Raw genomic sequence first — 18,069 nt, 5'->3', positions numbered from 1 at the left:
CTTTTCACAAAGCTTTTGCATGTGAATATATATCTGTAAAGAAATAGATTGCATAATAATAATAATGTTAAATGAAAGGTTAAATTAAATATTCTACTTAAGCAATACCATATAAGCTTTCACATAACAAAACACCAAAACCTGGACAAGTAAACAAACACAACAAAAAATGGCTAGCCCTAGGATACTTACGAAGTATTATGTGTGTGATAACGAATGCAAATATAAACACTGTCAGAAAGGACAGCGATAAAATGAACATATAAAAAAATCTGTAGTTTCTTTTCCCCACGCAGTTTCCCACCCAGGGACAGTGGTGATCAAAGCGCTCTGAAATGAGAGGCAAAAAGAAAAGAAAAAAATATATATAATGGCACATAATTAATCAAATGTTTTTTTTTTTATTTTACAAAGAAAAAAACGTGCATGGATGCCAATGTAATGATATTTAGTAGTGCTACATTTTATTAAAAAGGTATTTTGTTTAGGATGTGGAGATAAATGATTGAAACTATAACCTTATTCCCATGCTAAATCGCAATTACTTTAGGCCCACAAAACATATTGTAGGCTATCATAGCCAAAGTGCCCAACACATGTGTCCACATACAACTATCCTAATATCGCATACAACAGCCCCATTTGGTGTGCTACACACTTTGCCGATACTGTACACTTGTTCAATTTGGCACTGTCAGGGCCACAACTAGACCTTTTCTGGGCCCCATAGCAAAACTTTTAAAGCCCCAACCAACCCTTTTGCTGCAGCAGCTGTGTGAGGGGGCAGTCAGGAGGAGCTGGCAGCTGTGCAAGGAGAAGGGGTTGGGGGGTGTTTGAACACTGTTGGTCGCAGTGTAGGGAGGGAGGAGAGAAGCTGGTCGCTGTTCAGGGGTGGGGGGGATCTTGAGAGACAGATGCTGCGGACCTATGGCATAAAGAGGGGGAGCTGACTATGTGGCCCCCCTAAGACACCAGGCCCCGTAGCTACCGCACCCCTTGCCCCTTCTATAGTTATGCCAGTATATGATGGTACAAATCTAATTCGAAAAAATATCGGAGATCGATGATCTGCTATGGGTATTGATTGCTCAGGTTTCATACTAAGTCGTATGGTGAAACGGAGACCATATGGTGAAACAGTACTGTATACCATATGGTGTAAAAAGGATAAGTATACGAGTACACAACTGCATACTGTATTAAATACTTTATATGCAGATGTGTACTCGTATATTACGTACACAAGTATACATCTGCATATGAAATGCCCATTTGATTTTTTTCTACCTTTTCCCAATGCAGGGTTTCTTAACGCTAGTGCTCAGGGACCCCTAACAGTTCATGATTTCAAGATCTCCTTCATCTGTACATTTTTTTTTAAATGTGTCAGCCAGTAATGAATACACATCAGGATTCAGTGTGTGGGAAAGGGGGGTTGTTTAGATTAGCACCTGCTTTGCAAGGACAGGTAATCGACTAAAACGGATTTGTGCAGCTTGCCATTTTTATAGAACACCAAGCATGTAAAAGGATGGGGCCACATTCCACAGTTATGTAACACATTTCATATTGAACAGTTGTTACAAGCCATGGGGTTATTCCACACCAGATCACCCCCCTTCCCTTCCCAGTTCAGATTTCTATTACATTATTTTAGTTGAGAGGATGTCAGAACAACTATTTCTGCCAAATATCTCGACTAATAATAGATTTAGAAAGTGCAGATTTAGCATTAATCAATCAATAATTATTAAAAAAGACCTATAATAAAAGGTCTGACATATATAAGAGAACATATAATCAATTACTGATCAGTCACAGATAATACATTGAGCAGTTTACTTGTCCATATAAATGGAGTCCAATAAATAAAGTCCAATACTGTAAAAAGTAGCCTTATTAGGTAAGTTTTCCAGGACAATTGATCGCAAAACACTTCAATTTCGCACAATAGCAATAAGGTCAGACTCAGGCCCTATGTTTTGATACTTAAGACCTGCACGGGGTGTGTGCTGCTGCAAGAGATATGCATTCCGTGTGTTTGCAAAACTCAACAAAACTTGAAATTATTGGTTGCTGCTGTACCACTAAAGATGGACTACAAAGACTTAACTGAAATTCTTGTTCTTCAGTCTCAAAAACTTGCATGCTTCACCGATGTGACAAATGCCCAGGTCTGGAAGCATTTTTGCAAATAGCTGATAAAGTTTTTCATGATAGTGACATGGACAAGGAGGAAACAATTGTTTATAAGCAGTGTGCCCACACGGACCAAAGTAAATTGGTTACAATCACTGGTACTCTGAAGTTATTTGTGTTGCTGTTGATACAGCAAAGTCGCAGGCTAAATACTTATGCCAGTTGAAGTAAACCATTAGTCCAGAAACAGAAGCTGTTGTATTACTAGATTTTGCAGAACAATTCAAATTGAAAAAACACAAATTAAAAATTTATTACAATTTTGATTTTTCAGACAGTTGAGACATTTGGCAGAAATAGCTGTTTTGACATCCACTCTTAACTGACAATGACAATTTTTTGTAAAAGTCTGAGACACCTGGTTAAAACTAACATGAAATGACCCTGTATAATTCTTATTATCCTATATGGTGACACAAGAGTTTTCAGCCCCCAATCACAGGACATAAACAAATAAGCAAAACAAGAAAACAGTTTCTTATACCCCTTTCACATCGCAGACACGGTTTAAAAACCGGTATTTTAAAACGGTAATTAAAACGGGTCAGAGCCTTAACAGTGACCCAGATTACCGTTTTAAATACCGGTTAAGTGTCATTCACATAGCACTTGAAACGTTTCATCCAGAACACGTTTCAAGTGCTATGTGTGCCTTTTGCCTGTCATATGCGCTCTTGCATTTTCCTGACTGACCGTCCTCTGTTATCATATCACCCATTTGCAGCTGGCTGTGTTGTCCCAGTGTTCATAACCCGAGGCTGACACATGATCAATGACGAGTGACAGGCTGTCGGACGGGCTGGGCTGGCTGGCGGGCGGGTCAGAGAAGCTCCGGCGTACCGATCGCCGGAGCACAGGTACAGGGGGGGGGGGGACAACGACTGGGGGGACAGAAGCTGGTCACGGGGGTGTCCCGTAGAGGTGCTGCGCCAGTGGTGCACACCTGGACACCACTGGCGCGCACCTATTGTATAGCAGTGGTATGCCCGGAGATTTTCCGGGACAGCCCGCTGCGGCAGCGCAGCTGAGCCCGGAAAATCTCCGGGCATACCACTCAAGTGGTTAAGAAAGGATTGTGTTTGTAGGGAAATTTGTTACTCCTAGTATGACACGCTGCGCTCACAGTACTGGGCACCGAGCGGCAGCTGTGAGGAGAGGGCCGGACGGGCGTATGCCGAGGGCTCATCTTACCGGCCACAAACAATTAAATTGTAATTAGGTAACGAGAGGATGAGCATGTAATGGGATAGGGGATGCTTGATGGATGGAATAGATAATTACTGCTGCACCTCCCGTAATTACTCCACGCGCGTCATTTGCAAAGCAGATATTGATCTATTGTGCGCTGTATATTGTGTTGCTGTGTTGTTGTTTGTGTAACGGGTTCTAGTGTGATTGTGTGTCCTGTGTGACATATAGGAGGGGAGGGGGCGCCACAAATTGTGCTTGTGCTGTTTGCCTGAAATACCGTTTCAGACAAACTGTACACATTCACATTGCACAAAAAACGGCAAGGAACCGTGTAGGACTCTGCTTTTTACACGGTTCGAAATGCCAGTTAACTTGAAACGGTAAATTGGCTGTGGTGCATTCACAGTGCAGGCTTAAACGTTTTAAAAAGGGAAAAAAACGGCAATATACCGTTTTAAAAGTGCGATGTGAAAGGGGTATTATACCCATTTCACATCGCACTTTTAAAACGGTATATTGCCGTTTTTTTCCCTTTTTAAAACGTTTAGGCCTGCACTGTGAATGCACCACAGCCAATTTACCGTTTCAAGTTAACTGGCATTTCGAACCGTGTAAAAAGCAGAGTCCTACACGGTTCCTTGCCGTTTTTTGTGCAATGTGAATGTGTACAGTTTGTCTGAAACGGTATTTCAGGCAAACAACACAAGCACAAGCACAATTTGTGGCGCCCCCTCCCCTCCTATATGTCACACAGGACACACAATCACACTAGAACCCGTTACACAAACAACAACACAGCAACACAATATACAGCGCACAATAGATCAATATCTGCTTTGCAAATGACGCGCGTGGAGTAATTACGGGAGGTGCAGCAGTAATTATCTATTCCATCCATCAAGCATCCCCTATCCCATTACATGCTCATCCTCTCGTTACCCAATTACAATTTAATTGTTTGTGGCCGGTAAGATGAGCCCTCGGCATACGCCCGTCCGGCCCTCTCCTCACAGCTGCCGCTCGTTGCCCAGTACTGTGAGCGCAGCGTGTCATACTAGGAGTAACAAATTTCCCTACAAACACAATCCTTTCTTAACCACTTGAGTGGTATGCCCGGAGATTTTCCGGGCTCAGCTGCGCTGCCGCAGCGGGCTGTCCCGGAAAATCTCCGGGCATACCACTGCTATACAATAGGTGCGCGCCAGTGGTGTCCAGGTGTGCACCACTGGCGCAGCACCTCTACGGGACACCCCCGTGACCAGCTTCTGTCCCCCCAGTCGTTGTCCCCCCCCCTGTACCTGTGCTCCGGCGATCGGTACGCCGGAGCTTCTCTGACCCGCCCGCCAGCCAGCCCAGCCCGTCCGACAGCCTGTCACTCGTCATTGATCATGTGTCAGCCTCGGGTTATGAACACTGGGACAACACAGCCAGCTGCAAATGGGTGATATGATAACAGAGGACGGTCAGTCAGGAAAATGCAAGAGCGCATATGACAGGCAAAAGGCACACATAGCACTTGAAACGTGTTCTGGATGAAACGTTTCAAGTGCTATGTGAATGACACTTAACCGGTATTTAAAACGGTAATCTGGGTCACTGTTAAGGCTCTGACCCGTTTTAATTACCGTTTTAAAATACCGGTTTTTAAACCGTGTCTGCGATGTGAAAGGGGTATTAGAGTACAGGGTATATAGCATAGCTGCATCAGCAAACAATGATATCTGGGTGGCAGAAAACAGAGGGATTTGATGCAGTAGAAGAAAGTAATGGAGCAGAAGATAGTTTAAGTAAGAGTAGGAAAAGCACAAGATATAAGCAGGCCCTGCTTGTGATAGCTTACATTCTAAAGGGGAGTGACAAACAGGATAGACAGTGAGTGTGGAACTGAGTGTTAGGATGAGATTTGGTGAAGTGGGTCTTCAGAGCCCATTTTAAGTTTTGCGGAGAGTCTGAGAGGGGGGTGGGGGGGGGTGGGGGCAGGGAGAGAGTTAGAAAGCACCAGAGGAGGCGGCATGCATCAACAGAGAAGAGGACAGGCAGGAGTGTAAAAGGATAAAAGATCACATATATAATTGAAGAAGGTGAGGGATTTATAAGTAAGTAGCTTTAATTGGATTATGAAAGGGAATGGGAACTAATGTATTGTTTATAAGAGAGGAAAGGTGGATCTAGTACATTTGGGGATCAAGAGGAGCTGACAGGAAGTATGAAGGATAGATAAGAGTGGAGAGAGGAGTTTGTCCGGGATGCCAGATTGCAGGAGATTGCATATCCAGTCTGGAGATGACCAGCAAGTGGATAACAGTCTTTGTAGCATCCTGGGTAAGAAAGGGTCAGATTCTAGAAAGATTAAGTTTGTGAGGGGTACTGAATTTGTGGTTTGAAAAAGAGGGAGTCAAGAATTACGCCAAGACAGCACACTTGGGGGCTAGATAAGAGACTCCTAACCCTAGGTCTCTGCCACCCTAAAAATTACTAGTGTCCACTGATGCAACTATCCTTATTTACCATGTACTTGTCCTAAATTGCCTTGTACTGTATCTCGCGGTTTCATTGTTTTGATTACTTATGTATTCTGCTAGGCACTGCAAAACCCTTGTGTTGCCATATAAACAATAATACATGGAAGAAGTCCGATTTCCTCCACTGTCTTTCGGCAGCACATTAAGATTTCTACAGATATCTGGTGAATTTGGTGTGATAGGGTTGAAGTGTTGATCTGCGAGGGTGAAAGCTTGCTCAGGACATGAGAGAAAGAGATAAGAGGAAGTGAGGAAGCAAACCGGTCAAGGAATCTGGAGGGAAAGCGAGTTTGTGGGAGAAATGCAAATTAGATTTGCAGGAATGAAGTATGAGGTGAATAAATTTGAAAGATAGCGATACAAAAGGGTGTAGTTGTGATGCTGGTCCATGACCTAAGAAGGGAAACTGTGGGAGATGAGCCAAGAAAGAGTACAGTGTGATACGGATGTAGGTGAGATGACAGGGAGGTGAGTGAGCAGGGCAGAGTGGTAGGGTAGTGGGTCTGTGGTAGGGCAAAATAAAATAACGCAGCTTACCGAGACTTGTGGTGCTGTCCCGGCAAATGCAATCCCCCCCCTTCCGTTTCCCCTCGCATGTGCCGACCATCGAATGATTTCTACTGCCTTCGCAAATATAAGCCGGTGGAGAATGACTTATATTTGCGGGCAGCAGGACGACAGCCAACCGCCCCCGGCACACCTCATCCCGCCCGCAAATGCTGGGTGTTCCCATGTGTGCTACGCGTTCCGTGCGAAAGGCTCAGTGACTATGCAAGATGTCGAAGCCTTTCACCAAAAAACCCGGCACATAAACCATTATGCGCTCATGCGGGTGACTGAAGCAATTAGAATCACCTCCATAGTGTGGATGAGCTAAAAAGGGGGAGATTTAAAAAAGCAAAGGTGGCTGAATGAGAGCTGGAGCAGTAGTATTGCAGAAATATATTGTACAGAGTTGGTAAATGTGAGTGTTCAACCACAGTTATTTAGTTTCAAATGAAAAGTTTAGATGATAGAAGAATTCGCATTTTAGGTAGAATGCGTTAGAAATCAGCTGATCTATTAGGTAGGCAAATTTAAAAGACTAATTCAGACTGGATTTGCAATTTTATAAGAGGCAAAATGACCATTTACATTTGATGTTGCAATGTAGTTCTTAAGTGATCCTGATTATGTATCGAAAGATCTCCTGTTTAACATCAGTGTAACATCAAAGTTAGGTTTTGAATCTCTAACCTTTGAATGAATTGATGAACACAAGCCTCTTTAGTGCTCTTTAAATAAGGAGACCAATCACATTAACTTTGTTCATATACCGTATTTAGAGCAGGATCATGGACCCGAGACTTAGGGCCAGATACAGACCGGTTAACAAATGTGTTTAAACTGAAATTTAAATTGCAGTGCAAGACTAAGGAAGTCAATATTTACCCTGCATAGAAACAAAATAACTCCCAAATCTAACTCTCTGCAGTGCAACATGGTTTTGATGGAGCTTCAGGCATATTAGGACAGAACTATTACAGCATAGGATGATACTAAGGTATTTAACAGCCATAACAGGAGGGTATTGTGTTACCCTGGCCACACAGTTTGGAGTCAAGTGCTTCACATCTCACCAATAGCACAGATAGCCCACAGGAAGTGATAGACAATAAGATGGATGAAATTCTGCAGATGAAATGGGAATTCAGGAGACTGTATAATTTTTCCCTAACCTTTGTAGAACACACACACGCAGAAAAAATGTTGCATTATGACCCCAGGTGAAGATCAGTAGTGATGGTTTTGGGTACCATCAAAAGGGTGGACTGTTAAAGTCATGTGAATGAGCAACAACAAAATGGCTGCCAGAGTGATTGTGTAAGATTTTCAGGTTTCTGGGAATGAGGTTCTGTTGGCTCTTTTGTATAATACTCTGCTGCAGTCTTTGTGCCATTCTGTGAGTCACTGTTTACATCTCATAGCCACTGTCTCTGAACGCTGTGTGTGTGTCTGTTTGTGTGTGTCTGTTTCAACAAAGAGATCCTCTCAGGCAAAGGCACTGTAAAACAAGTTCTGTGTAGACAATGGGGAATATGCTGGGAAGACACTGCGAAGTGTCATTTATTTGTGTATTTCCGCCACAGGAATTGCTTGTTAAATATATAGCAAACCAACGTTTCGGGGTATCATTCACCCCTTTGTCAAGGTTTAAGTGCAATAACAACTTGTTATTGCACTTAAACCTTGACAAAGGCGTGAATGATACCCCGAAAGGACTGCCATCTGTTGGCAGCGAGTGAAACTACATGCATGGAAGCATTTGCTTTGAGCGGCATAATAATACCACTGCATGCTATTTAATATTAAGAAGTCTTGGTATAGCCATATTTAGTATCAGTGCATTTCTTATTACATTATATAAATGAAGTACTGATTTTTATTATGATAGCTTGTTTAGCTTTAAAGTTGTAGATCTAGATTAAAGTTATGGAAGGACGTAGTATGAAATATATAGCAGGAAACTCCTGCCAGGATTCTGGAGAACCTGTATCCAGTGTGCACAGTTGTTAAAGAACTGAGCTGCCATCCAACCAGCTACCCAGGATGCCTTCCGTGAACTGACCAACAGAAGCCTCAGGAAATGTGACTTCATCACCCTTTGTTTCTCTGTTAATTTAAGCTGATACTCTGCCCACTGAAGGGTCAAGCTGGTGTTTATTTATTGGTGGATAAGTAGGGCAGATTTATTAAGCTTGGAGAAGAGAGAAACTGGGAGATAAATCGGAGAAAAGGTAAAAGGAGATAAAGCACAGCCAATCAGCTGTGTTTGAAAAAGACAGTTGGGAGTTCATTGGCTGGTGCTTTATCTCCTTTTACCTTTTCTCCGCTTTATCTCCAGTTTATCTCTTCTCCAAGCTTAATAAATCTGCCCCACTTTGAGCCTGTATCTTACAGCTGTACTTTTTGGATTAAGCTTTTCCCTGTGTTATGCTGTAGTAAAACCTTCATTTGCACCTAACACTTTGTGCCTGGACCTTACCTTTTCTTTATCAACTGTAGCAACATCTATTTCACCGTTCAGAGATAGCTGACTTCTAGTTGAGTTGGTGGACATGCTTCTAGCTAATCTTTCTGCAGGAGTGAAAGTACAAAAAGGCATGTTCTGTCCATAACTTCATAAATAGAATACGAATGTGTTGCTATGGAACCATGCACATAATTCAAACTTACAGCAAGTTTGGAGGCTTGAGACAGCAAAATAATGGGGCTACAGACCCAGTGGTGTATACCTTTCCAACTACACCTAGATCTAATATAGGTGCTTGGAACCAGATAACGTTCACTGTTCTGCTACTCCATCCCTTGAGTACACCAACTGTAACTGGACTGCTTGTTCTAATGCTGTGGGAGACAGCACTCTTATATAGAACAGAGCTGAACTCCAATATCATGGAAACCTAGTAACATCAGGACAGGCGTAAAATAAAAAAGCCAATTAATAGTGTGTGCGTGAGTGAGAACAGGCAACCAAAACAAGTGCAATTTTTCCTTTAAATGAACTATGGAGAGAATAAAAAACTAAAAACCCTACAAGTCCAATGTAAAAGCAATTTCCTATAAAAGCAGTTTAGACAATGCAAGAATACATTTGGTGCAGTCATGGACAGTGCAACATCAATTTACATAAACTCAAACTATTTTAATATAGCTAAATAAAATTAATTACCACTAACCTCCCACTGACATACTGTATTTTGATATGAAAGTGATGTGTACACACTAGACAACACTGCAAATGATACATGTCATTTATGATCTCCCTTGAACTCCTGGACAGACTATATACTGCAAAAAGACTGAACAATATCACAGAAGAAATAGTGGCCATGTTCATGTATGCGGCCATTGACAATGTCTTTAGATTGGGTTGTATGTTCCGCAGATTGGTACCAATGTTTTCTCTTCTGGAGTGCGCATCCTTAACTATACAGTGCGTACACGCTAGACTATATAAAACAAAAAAATTTAGTTATCTTGCATATCATTTAAAATATCTATTGTGCACGTAGTATAAGTTTTGCAGTGTCAAGATACCGTATTTATCGGCGTATAACACGCACTTTTTTCCCCCTGAAAATAGGGGGAAAAGATGGGTGCGTGTTATACGCCGATATGTGCGTGTTATACGTCGATATAGCCGCCTGTCCCCCCGCATGCACCCGCTCCAGCACCACACCAGACTTCGCCCATAGAGCTTCAGTGGGAACAGGACCAGTATGTAAAGGCTGCTCTAGTACGTCCGTCCCACCGGTCGGCGCATGCGTAGCATAACCTATCGCACCGGGAGCGTTGCCACTTCCTATGAGCGAACGGCGCATGCGCCAGCCAAATCTCGCGTTTCTCTCAAGGGCTAGTGACGTGAGTTCCGTGCGCCTGCGCCGTGTGCAGGATGAGTCCCGGAGAGGTGCTGGCACGGAGCGCCCCAGCAGCAGCAGCGGAGTGCCGGCAGCAAGAGACGGGAAGGAGCCTTGTTTTGCTGAGCTGGAAAGTTTCGGTGTGCGGCCCCTGCGTGTGGCGGAGCCTATGAGCCGCTGTTCGGGCTGCAGACCCCTCCGGTGGGACGGGCAGCTTCCCTGTGATGCTGCGGGACATTTAGCCGGAGTTACACCAACATGGTAGTTAGCTGAGGTGAGGACTATCCCGGAGGAGCCCAATGAGTGGCACACAGCCTGCGGCCTCGGACAGGTGAAAACTTTACTTTTTCCTGAGATTTCCCTTTTAAAATGAAGGTGCGTGTTATACGCCTGTGCGTGTTATACGCCGATAAATACAGTACATATTTTAGATGAAACTTAAAAGAATGTGTGTCATTTAGAACAAGATCCCTAAAACACTAGTAAGCCAAGCAGGGCAGAACAGGGGGAAAAAAAATATTGGAATGAACAATTCACTATTCTGAACAGTTGGAGCATGGGAAAAGGCTGTATCGGTCATTCCCTCTATTCAGAAGTCATAGAAATACTGCTTTTATACTGTTTTTCAACCTGTCCCAGGTCACACACCCGGGATTTTGGTAGATCCCCTTCCATGGTCCCAGATTCCACTGCCCTGTTTACCCGCAAAAGCATGGCAGCAGAATGAGGTCAGTGGAGCATGGACTCTGATGGGGGAGGTGGGTTAGGGATGGGTGGGCACCGGCAGACGGGTGGACACCGCGAAGCATCTGCGCAATGGCAGCCCCCACTTACCGGGTTGAAAATCCTGTGTAAGAGCTGTTTTCACAGCGCGTTGCCTGAGTTTAACTAACTAAAAACCCTGCTTGATTCCCAGATACTAGACCCAGGATTTTTACCTGGTCATCATTTCCACTGATAAAAATCCCAGGTTGGGATCACACAGTTAAAATTACACAGGTCGAGTGACCAGGCATTTCAACCCAGGTAGTCAGCAGGGTTGAAAACGGATTCAACCCGCTAACAGTGAGTGGACTATGCTGTGTAAAAGGTAGTATTATGCTGCTTTCAGACCACAAAACTGGCTTTGACCAGGTATTTTAAAACGTTTCTAAAAATAGGTCTGCCAGCTAAAACCCCTTTCACACCGCATGTCTTTAAACAGTATTTCAATGCCGTTTTTGTTCTTTCACAACACTAAACCCGTTTTAACCCATGGATGAAAAAAAACGGGTAGGATCTGCTTTATTACCGTTTAGAAATAACAGCTCAATAGAACCGGTAAATTCACTCTGCACAAATTGAAGTTTTAAAATGGTAAAGAAACCTCAAAATAACGGGTAAAAGGTGCGGTCTGAAAGGGGCATTAGAGAGGTGCAGCATTTCCTGCAGTGACAAGTGAAAGTCTAGAAGATTGATTCATGGATCTTACACAAAAATGATAGATAATTTTAGAACTGAAAGTAGAAGAAACAATTAAAATGTCTGTATTTTTATGTATACAGTATGTTCTTTTTTGTATTACATTGAAATAATAAAAAAAAACGGTACTTGTGAGTTATTTGGGCGTCCGATTTTTTGATTGTATGCCTTAAGTTAAGGCATACAATCAGATGCGATGCGATATCGCATCGCATCGCATGCGACCATCGGATGCGATGACCCGATTTTTCCATAGGAATCAATGTTAAAATGGACTGAGTCCATTTTAACATGGAATTCAATGGGAAAAAGGGGTCCTTTTCATACCCCTACTATCCAAGTGGGCATGGAGTTGGATATAAACCTGTGGCGAGCGTAGCGAGCCACCGAGCCCGAAGCGTGGCGAGCGAAGCGAGCCCCGCGAGGGGACGGTATTCCGTGTCCCCTCGCGGGGCTCGCTACGCTCGCCACAGGTTTATATCCAACTCCATGCCCACTTGGATAGTAGGGGTATGAAAAGGACCCCTTTTTCCCATTGAATTCCATGTTAAAATGGACTCAGTCCATTTTAACATTGATTCCTATGGAAAAATCGGGTCATCGCATCGCATCGCATCCGATGGTCGCATCCGATGGTCGCATGCGATGCGATGTCCCGATCCGACCCGATTTAAAAATCGGACGCCCGGATAACTCACAAGTACCAAAAAAACTATTGAAATAAAGAAAGTTGAATAAACAAGATAAATTAAAGGTTTTACAGATCAATAGTAAGTATGTAAATGATAATACAGGAAAGTAGAAGATTGCAAGCCAGAGTAGTACATACAACAAACTTAAGAAATTTAAATAAAATCTTTAAGTGTACCTATTGGTGCTTATGAGATTGGTAAATAAATGAAAAATAAATTAGGTTATGAGAATGAATATGAACGGTGAGAAGAAAAAGATCCAGCTAGCTATTTACAGTAAAATCAGAGCCTTTATTTGTTCTCCTGAATTATATGTGCAGATTAAATCTACTGCTACTACTACTAAAATTAGAAGCTTGCAATTTAAATAAGCGGATGCAATGTCATCATATATCTTATCCCATTAATCTTATCTCCAAACCTTCGGGTGCGGAAGACCCACCGTCCTGACCCTTCCGGGGGTTGAGGAAAGCAGGTCTCTCTAAGCTTAGGCGAAGAGAACCCACCGATCCCTTTTTCCCCTCTTTGACCTTATGGCTGACAGGGGTTAGGGGAAAAAACGGGGCACTTCTCCTTTGGGAGAGGGTCCATCGATTGCACGACCTCCTATGCACGTGTTTAGGCACAGCACTGGTGGTGGGAGCACACCTCGGGTTCCCTGAGTTTCTAACTCATCCCATCAATGCTGCATTTCTGGAACTGTATTGTTGTGAATGACTTAAGCAGGGTACCCATTAGACTAAATTTTTTTGGTTCAGACCAGTCAGAATACACAAAATCATTGAGATCATTAAATACTGTGTACCCAGTATCTGATTCATGGTTTCCCTTATATTTTTATTGCAAGACAAGCTTTCTTCAGCTATCTACAGGCAGCCTTGTGGGCTGCATGAAGCCCTGCACAAGTACACAACATATATTGTGGGAAAAAAAATTCAAAATTGAACCGTATCCGAGTATCCGTTATCCGAATTATTCCGAAAACCATACATTCCAGAAAGTGAATAAAAAATATTTTTTTTGCTAAAAACTCACTGGGGACATTTGTAACAGCACTACTGGTGACATGATATGTAACTGGCACTATATATGTGCAAGAAAATGATTGCTTGGCATTCAAATTCAATATCTGAGATGAAACACAAATTTTGTTTCATGTTTTGAAACCTTGTTTTTTGAACAAATAAAATATATTTGTTGTATTTTATGTGGTAATAAAATATATTTGTGTGTATTTTATGTGTTTATACAGCATACATGCAAGATACTTCAAAATACATAATTGAAATATTAAAATATTCCGAAATACGGAATAATCCGTTATCCAAAATTCTCCTGGTCTCGAGCATTTTGGATACGGGATACTCAACCTGTAGTTACTCTGACAATGCACAAGAAAAGCAAAATAATCTGAACATGTAACTTAGTGTTTGAACAAAGTGTGGCAGCTCAAATATTTTCAGCTGCTAATTCATTACACTTGTGCTCTAGCGTCATGTAATCATCTTTGCAGGAGGCTAGGTCCAAATGTGAACCAGAAATAAATCCAGTTTTAAATGATTACACAACCTAATGTCAACCTAAATTATGTCTACATGGTAGAATGACTACCTAATGTTTCTGGTGGCCAAATGATCACTTACCTGGTCCAGACAGCTGCAGCAGCTTCAGTAAGGCTTATAACGCACCGGTGGTTAAGTGGTCATCACTTCTGGCGCAGACCTCTAGAGTGAGGTTAATTTTTGGTAAGTATCTACTTTCCACCTAGTGTTTTCTATGGTAGGGTGCTCCCCATCTAGCCGGCAAATGCTGCCCCCACCCCACTAAGCAGGAAACTCCCCCAGGATTAGATACTTTTTAGTGCCACCTGTAATAGCTGACTGTTGCACTCAGCGTATCAGTGTGGCGGGGTGCAGCTAGAAGAGCAGACAATGACCGCCTCAGATAGCAAAGTGCTCGGCGGGATGTCAACGCAAGCTCACACAAAAGGACAGGGCACATTTTGAAGCTTAAAAATGGGCAGAGCACACTGCCCTGCAAAAAGAAGCCTGGAGGGAACACCAAGTGCCTCACCCCCTAGCCGCTGCTTAACCCTCCTGGTGGTATTCTGTTGCACCATGTCAACATTAAAATCTTGCCATTGTGGTGTCTAAACGGTAAATGCTGACAATGCCACTATTTTCCATAATTTCCACGAGTGGATATTTAATGCTTTTTGACAGCATTTTAAAGACAAATTACGACAAAATAGATAAGACTATAAAACAAATCTGAACTGTTTTGCCGGAATTGGCAGATTGTCGAATTCACGGCCATTTTTGCCAACAGGCCCACTTTCCGACACTAGACAACCAGCACATTGAATTCCGGCTGTCGAAAAAAGCCCGGGATTCTGACTGTCGGAATCCTGGTTTGGGTACCTTTCATGTGAATTTAAACTACTTTACACCATGCCTAGGCTTTGTGGTTTATATAACATTTGACATTCAATTTAACAGAGTTAATATCACTTCTATATTATGCCACACTTATGCTTACCTACACAATTATCACACAAACTGCAGTGTGAGGCACGAGGTGGGCGGAAGATTTTGCAGGTAAAACAATATTTCAGTTTAACCGTTTGTCCATTTATGACTACTTCTTTAGTTCGAGGAGGAGGTCGATATCCACCTGAAGTGGATCCATTGGCAACATCTACAAGAAAAAAAAAACAAGGCACATATTTTAATTTGTGTTTACATTTAAATCAGACACCGTCCTAAAGCAAAATCAAGAAAATATACAGACTATTCCATTGTGTATTTCAGAATTACAAAAATATATATTTTGTACATGTAATCACATACAGTATTAATTAAAAACAAATGACAGTGTATACCCGAAGACTACAGCTCCATTCGGATGTGTAAAGTGCATAGACCAGTGGTTCCCAAGCTTTTTGGAATCACGGCATCAGAACAATCTTCAAGGCACCCAAAAGTTTGTCTTTGATAAATATCAGAAAAATATATTAAATTAAGTAAATTGTGGTTATATAGATCTCATCCTTAAGCCCCCATACACTAGTGCGATTTGGGCTGATTTCAACTAATTGCAACAGATCAGGAGAAAAAAAATAAAATAAAAAATAAAAAACTGGGCCAAATCGCATGTTTGACATATGCTCTGACCAGGTGTGCGGTCCCGTGCACATCAGGTCGGAGGTTGGACGTGCTGCGCATTAAGATAAATCGTATGTACATCCGTCAGCATTTTAGCACACGCGATGGATCACATCCGAAGTACCTTGAACTCCACTGGGAGTCCTTTTACATATGATCAATTTGCATGCAATTTATTGCATGTAAAACATGGCACATCAAGTGCCAAGTCGGATGCCTTTAAAAGACAAGTCAAACTATAGTATGAGTCATTCGTGTCAGTTATGCGGTATTGGACTGGATTCGCTTCTATTTGCATTAAAATCGTTTATTGTTGGGTGCCCATCAGAGAAATTTACTTGACTGAATGCCCATTACTTTTAAAGTACACAAATAGATGGGATTAAGCTGCTACTGTCATTTAAAGAAGCAGATGTCTCCCCACGGCCATCACAGTGCCAAGTCAGTCTAGAAGCAGTCATTGGGTGGTGATTGTAAAATGGTTTTTCACCTTTGCGCACAGCTGCGAATGCATTGGCAGCTGTGCACAGAGGCAGGGAAAACTCTGGCAGAGTGGCGTTTGCCTGATCATGGGCTCAGACTATTCACAGCCCAGCCAGCAGGTCTGAATCAGGCACACTTCACAAATTACTGATAGACATCTCAGAAGTCTTCCGCGGTGATTGTGCCTAAACAGCAGAACAATTTAATTGCTAATGACATTAATGGTGGTACTAGCAAAAGGAGGACACCTTTCAGTTTATAAAATGTCTGTTAATAGATTTGCCCATGGTCAATTGTAATAGCTGTTTTTGTGACATTGAAACATCTCTGAGCAATTACAGCTTTGCCACAAAGCAGTAGGCCCACAATCTTACAAAAAAATTGAGCGCTAAACCACACAGCATATAATAATTTTTTATCCATGGCTGGCGATGCACTGTTTTGCTCCCTAAAGTGTCTAAGGTGGTCTATGGTCCAGGGGAATATAAGACCACTCTCCGACGCTTCTCTGCCTGTATCTATTACTACAGGAGGCCACACTTGGAGGTAAAATCCCTTATGGTTAAAATTTAATGGCTGCAGAATCTGATCTTGTTATTCAACACTAACTATGGAGTTCCACACTGCCTCTAGTAGGAACTCTGCATAAGAACTTTAAACTGAGAGCTTCATACAAAAATCCCATTTTCTCTTTCATCCACTAGGGGACACTGGAGGCTTGGGGATGTCTCAAAGTTTCCTCCATGGATGGGAGAGCTCTGTGGAACCTACAAAACAAGATGTCCAAAGCTGCAAATGTGTCAAACTTAAAACACTAAACAAAAAATGTAGTAGTTGCCTGGCAAGGTAGAGGCATGCAGTGTGCCACCCAAGGCATACCCACTGAATAGTTAGTGTACCAATATAGTTGGAGGATGTATATCATTGCTGACAGTCGCTTAATATCTAGACTTCTCCATTGAGCAAACTTCAGCTTTAAAGCAGGGCAACCCCTTTGAATGGCAATGTATAGCATGTACAGTGCCTTGGATTTAGGCAATGATGCTGTTCTTTTCGAACAAACATAACAAAAGAAAAAAGGTTTGCAGTTTAGATCTTGGCAGACCCTCCCGAAATTGTGCCGCTATTGCCGCCTTCAATTGCAAATACCGATATAGGTATGATTTAGGGAGACCAAATTCAGTTTTTAATTCAGCAAAGGATTTTAAACGGCCTGAATGGACTATTTGGCCCAAAGTTGTAATGGAGTAACGATGCCAAACTTCGTTGACTTGTATATTTATTAATTCTTTAAACATCACAGAGTCGTCTAGTGGATGGATTGGGTCTATAATCTGTATCTCCAAAATTCTATTTGCCTCCTGCCAGATTTTTGTAGCTTGTTTCACTATTGGTGGATCTTTTAACTGGGTACTAGTTTGTAGTATCCTATTTTTTGGATTGTTACTCAGCGATGCTGCCGTGACCACAGCAAGTGCCATGTCGCTATCTTCCGCCTCCACTAGCCACGGGCATAGCTGGGCCATTTGGGCTGAGATATAGTATAAACGAAAATCTGGGAGACCGAGTCCCCTGCTCCCTTATCCATTGTGGTACTCTTTACCTAGCACGGCGCCCACGATTTTGATCGTGGGCATCGCAGGTAAAAAAATCACGGGCATCGCGGCCATTGAATGCACTAAAAATCAGGTGCGACGCGACCGACGCGATGCCCACGATTTCCCATAGGGATCAATGTTAAATTTCTCAATTGACCCGATTTTACTGTTCAATGCCTCAATGGACCCGATTTTTCCATAGGAAACAACGTTAAATGGCCCACAGAGGCCAAACAGCCACCCTGAAGTGTGAAATGGCCCCCACAATTGTTAACGCCACCCCACGATCAACGTCAACCCGAAGCTTGGCGAGCGCAGCGAGCCCGCGAGGGGCGGCGGTACGCGTCCTATGACCGTTT

General features: G+C 42.6%; 1 protein-coding gene across 5 annotated transcripts in view; it reads right to left on the bottom strand.

Moving 5' to 3' along the window:
- Positions 1-18,069, bottom strand: part of ZDHHC14 (zDHHC palmitoyltransferase 14) — a 107,774-nt gene that overhangs the window by 30,203 nt on the left and 59,502 nt on the right. For 4 of the 5 annotated variants that reach the window (XM_083176341.1, XM_083176340.1, XM_083176344.1 and 1 more), the window contains 2 exons: positions 15,004-15,162; positions 193-330 (listed from right to left, as the gene is read on the bottom strand). In XM_083176341.1, the coding sequence (XP_083032467.1) occupies positions 193-330; positions 15,004-15,162 (297 nt within the window). The remainder of the gene's footprint in view (positions 1-192; positions 331-15,003; positions 15,163-18,069) is intronic. The other variant, XM_083176343.1, reaches the window with a different exon arrangement.

The sequence above is a fragment of the Crinia signifera genome, chromosome 3 (assembly GCF_055691185.1).
Source record: "Crinia signifera chromosome 3, ASM5569118v1, whole genome shotgun sequence".
In the NCBI taxonomy this organism is placed as follows: domain Eukaryota; kingdom Metazoa; phylum Chordata; class Amphibia; order Anura; family Myobatrachidae; genus Crinia; species Crinia signifera.
Note: the sequence above shows the minus strand (reverse complement) of the source record. Positions and strands in the feature narration are given on the sequence as shown.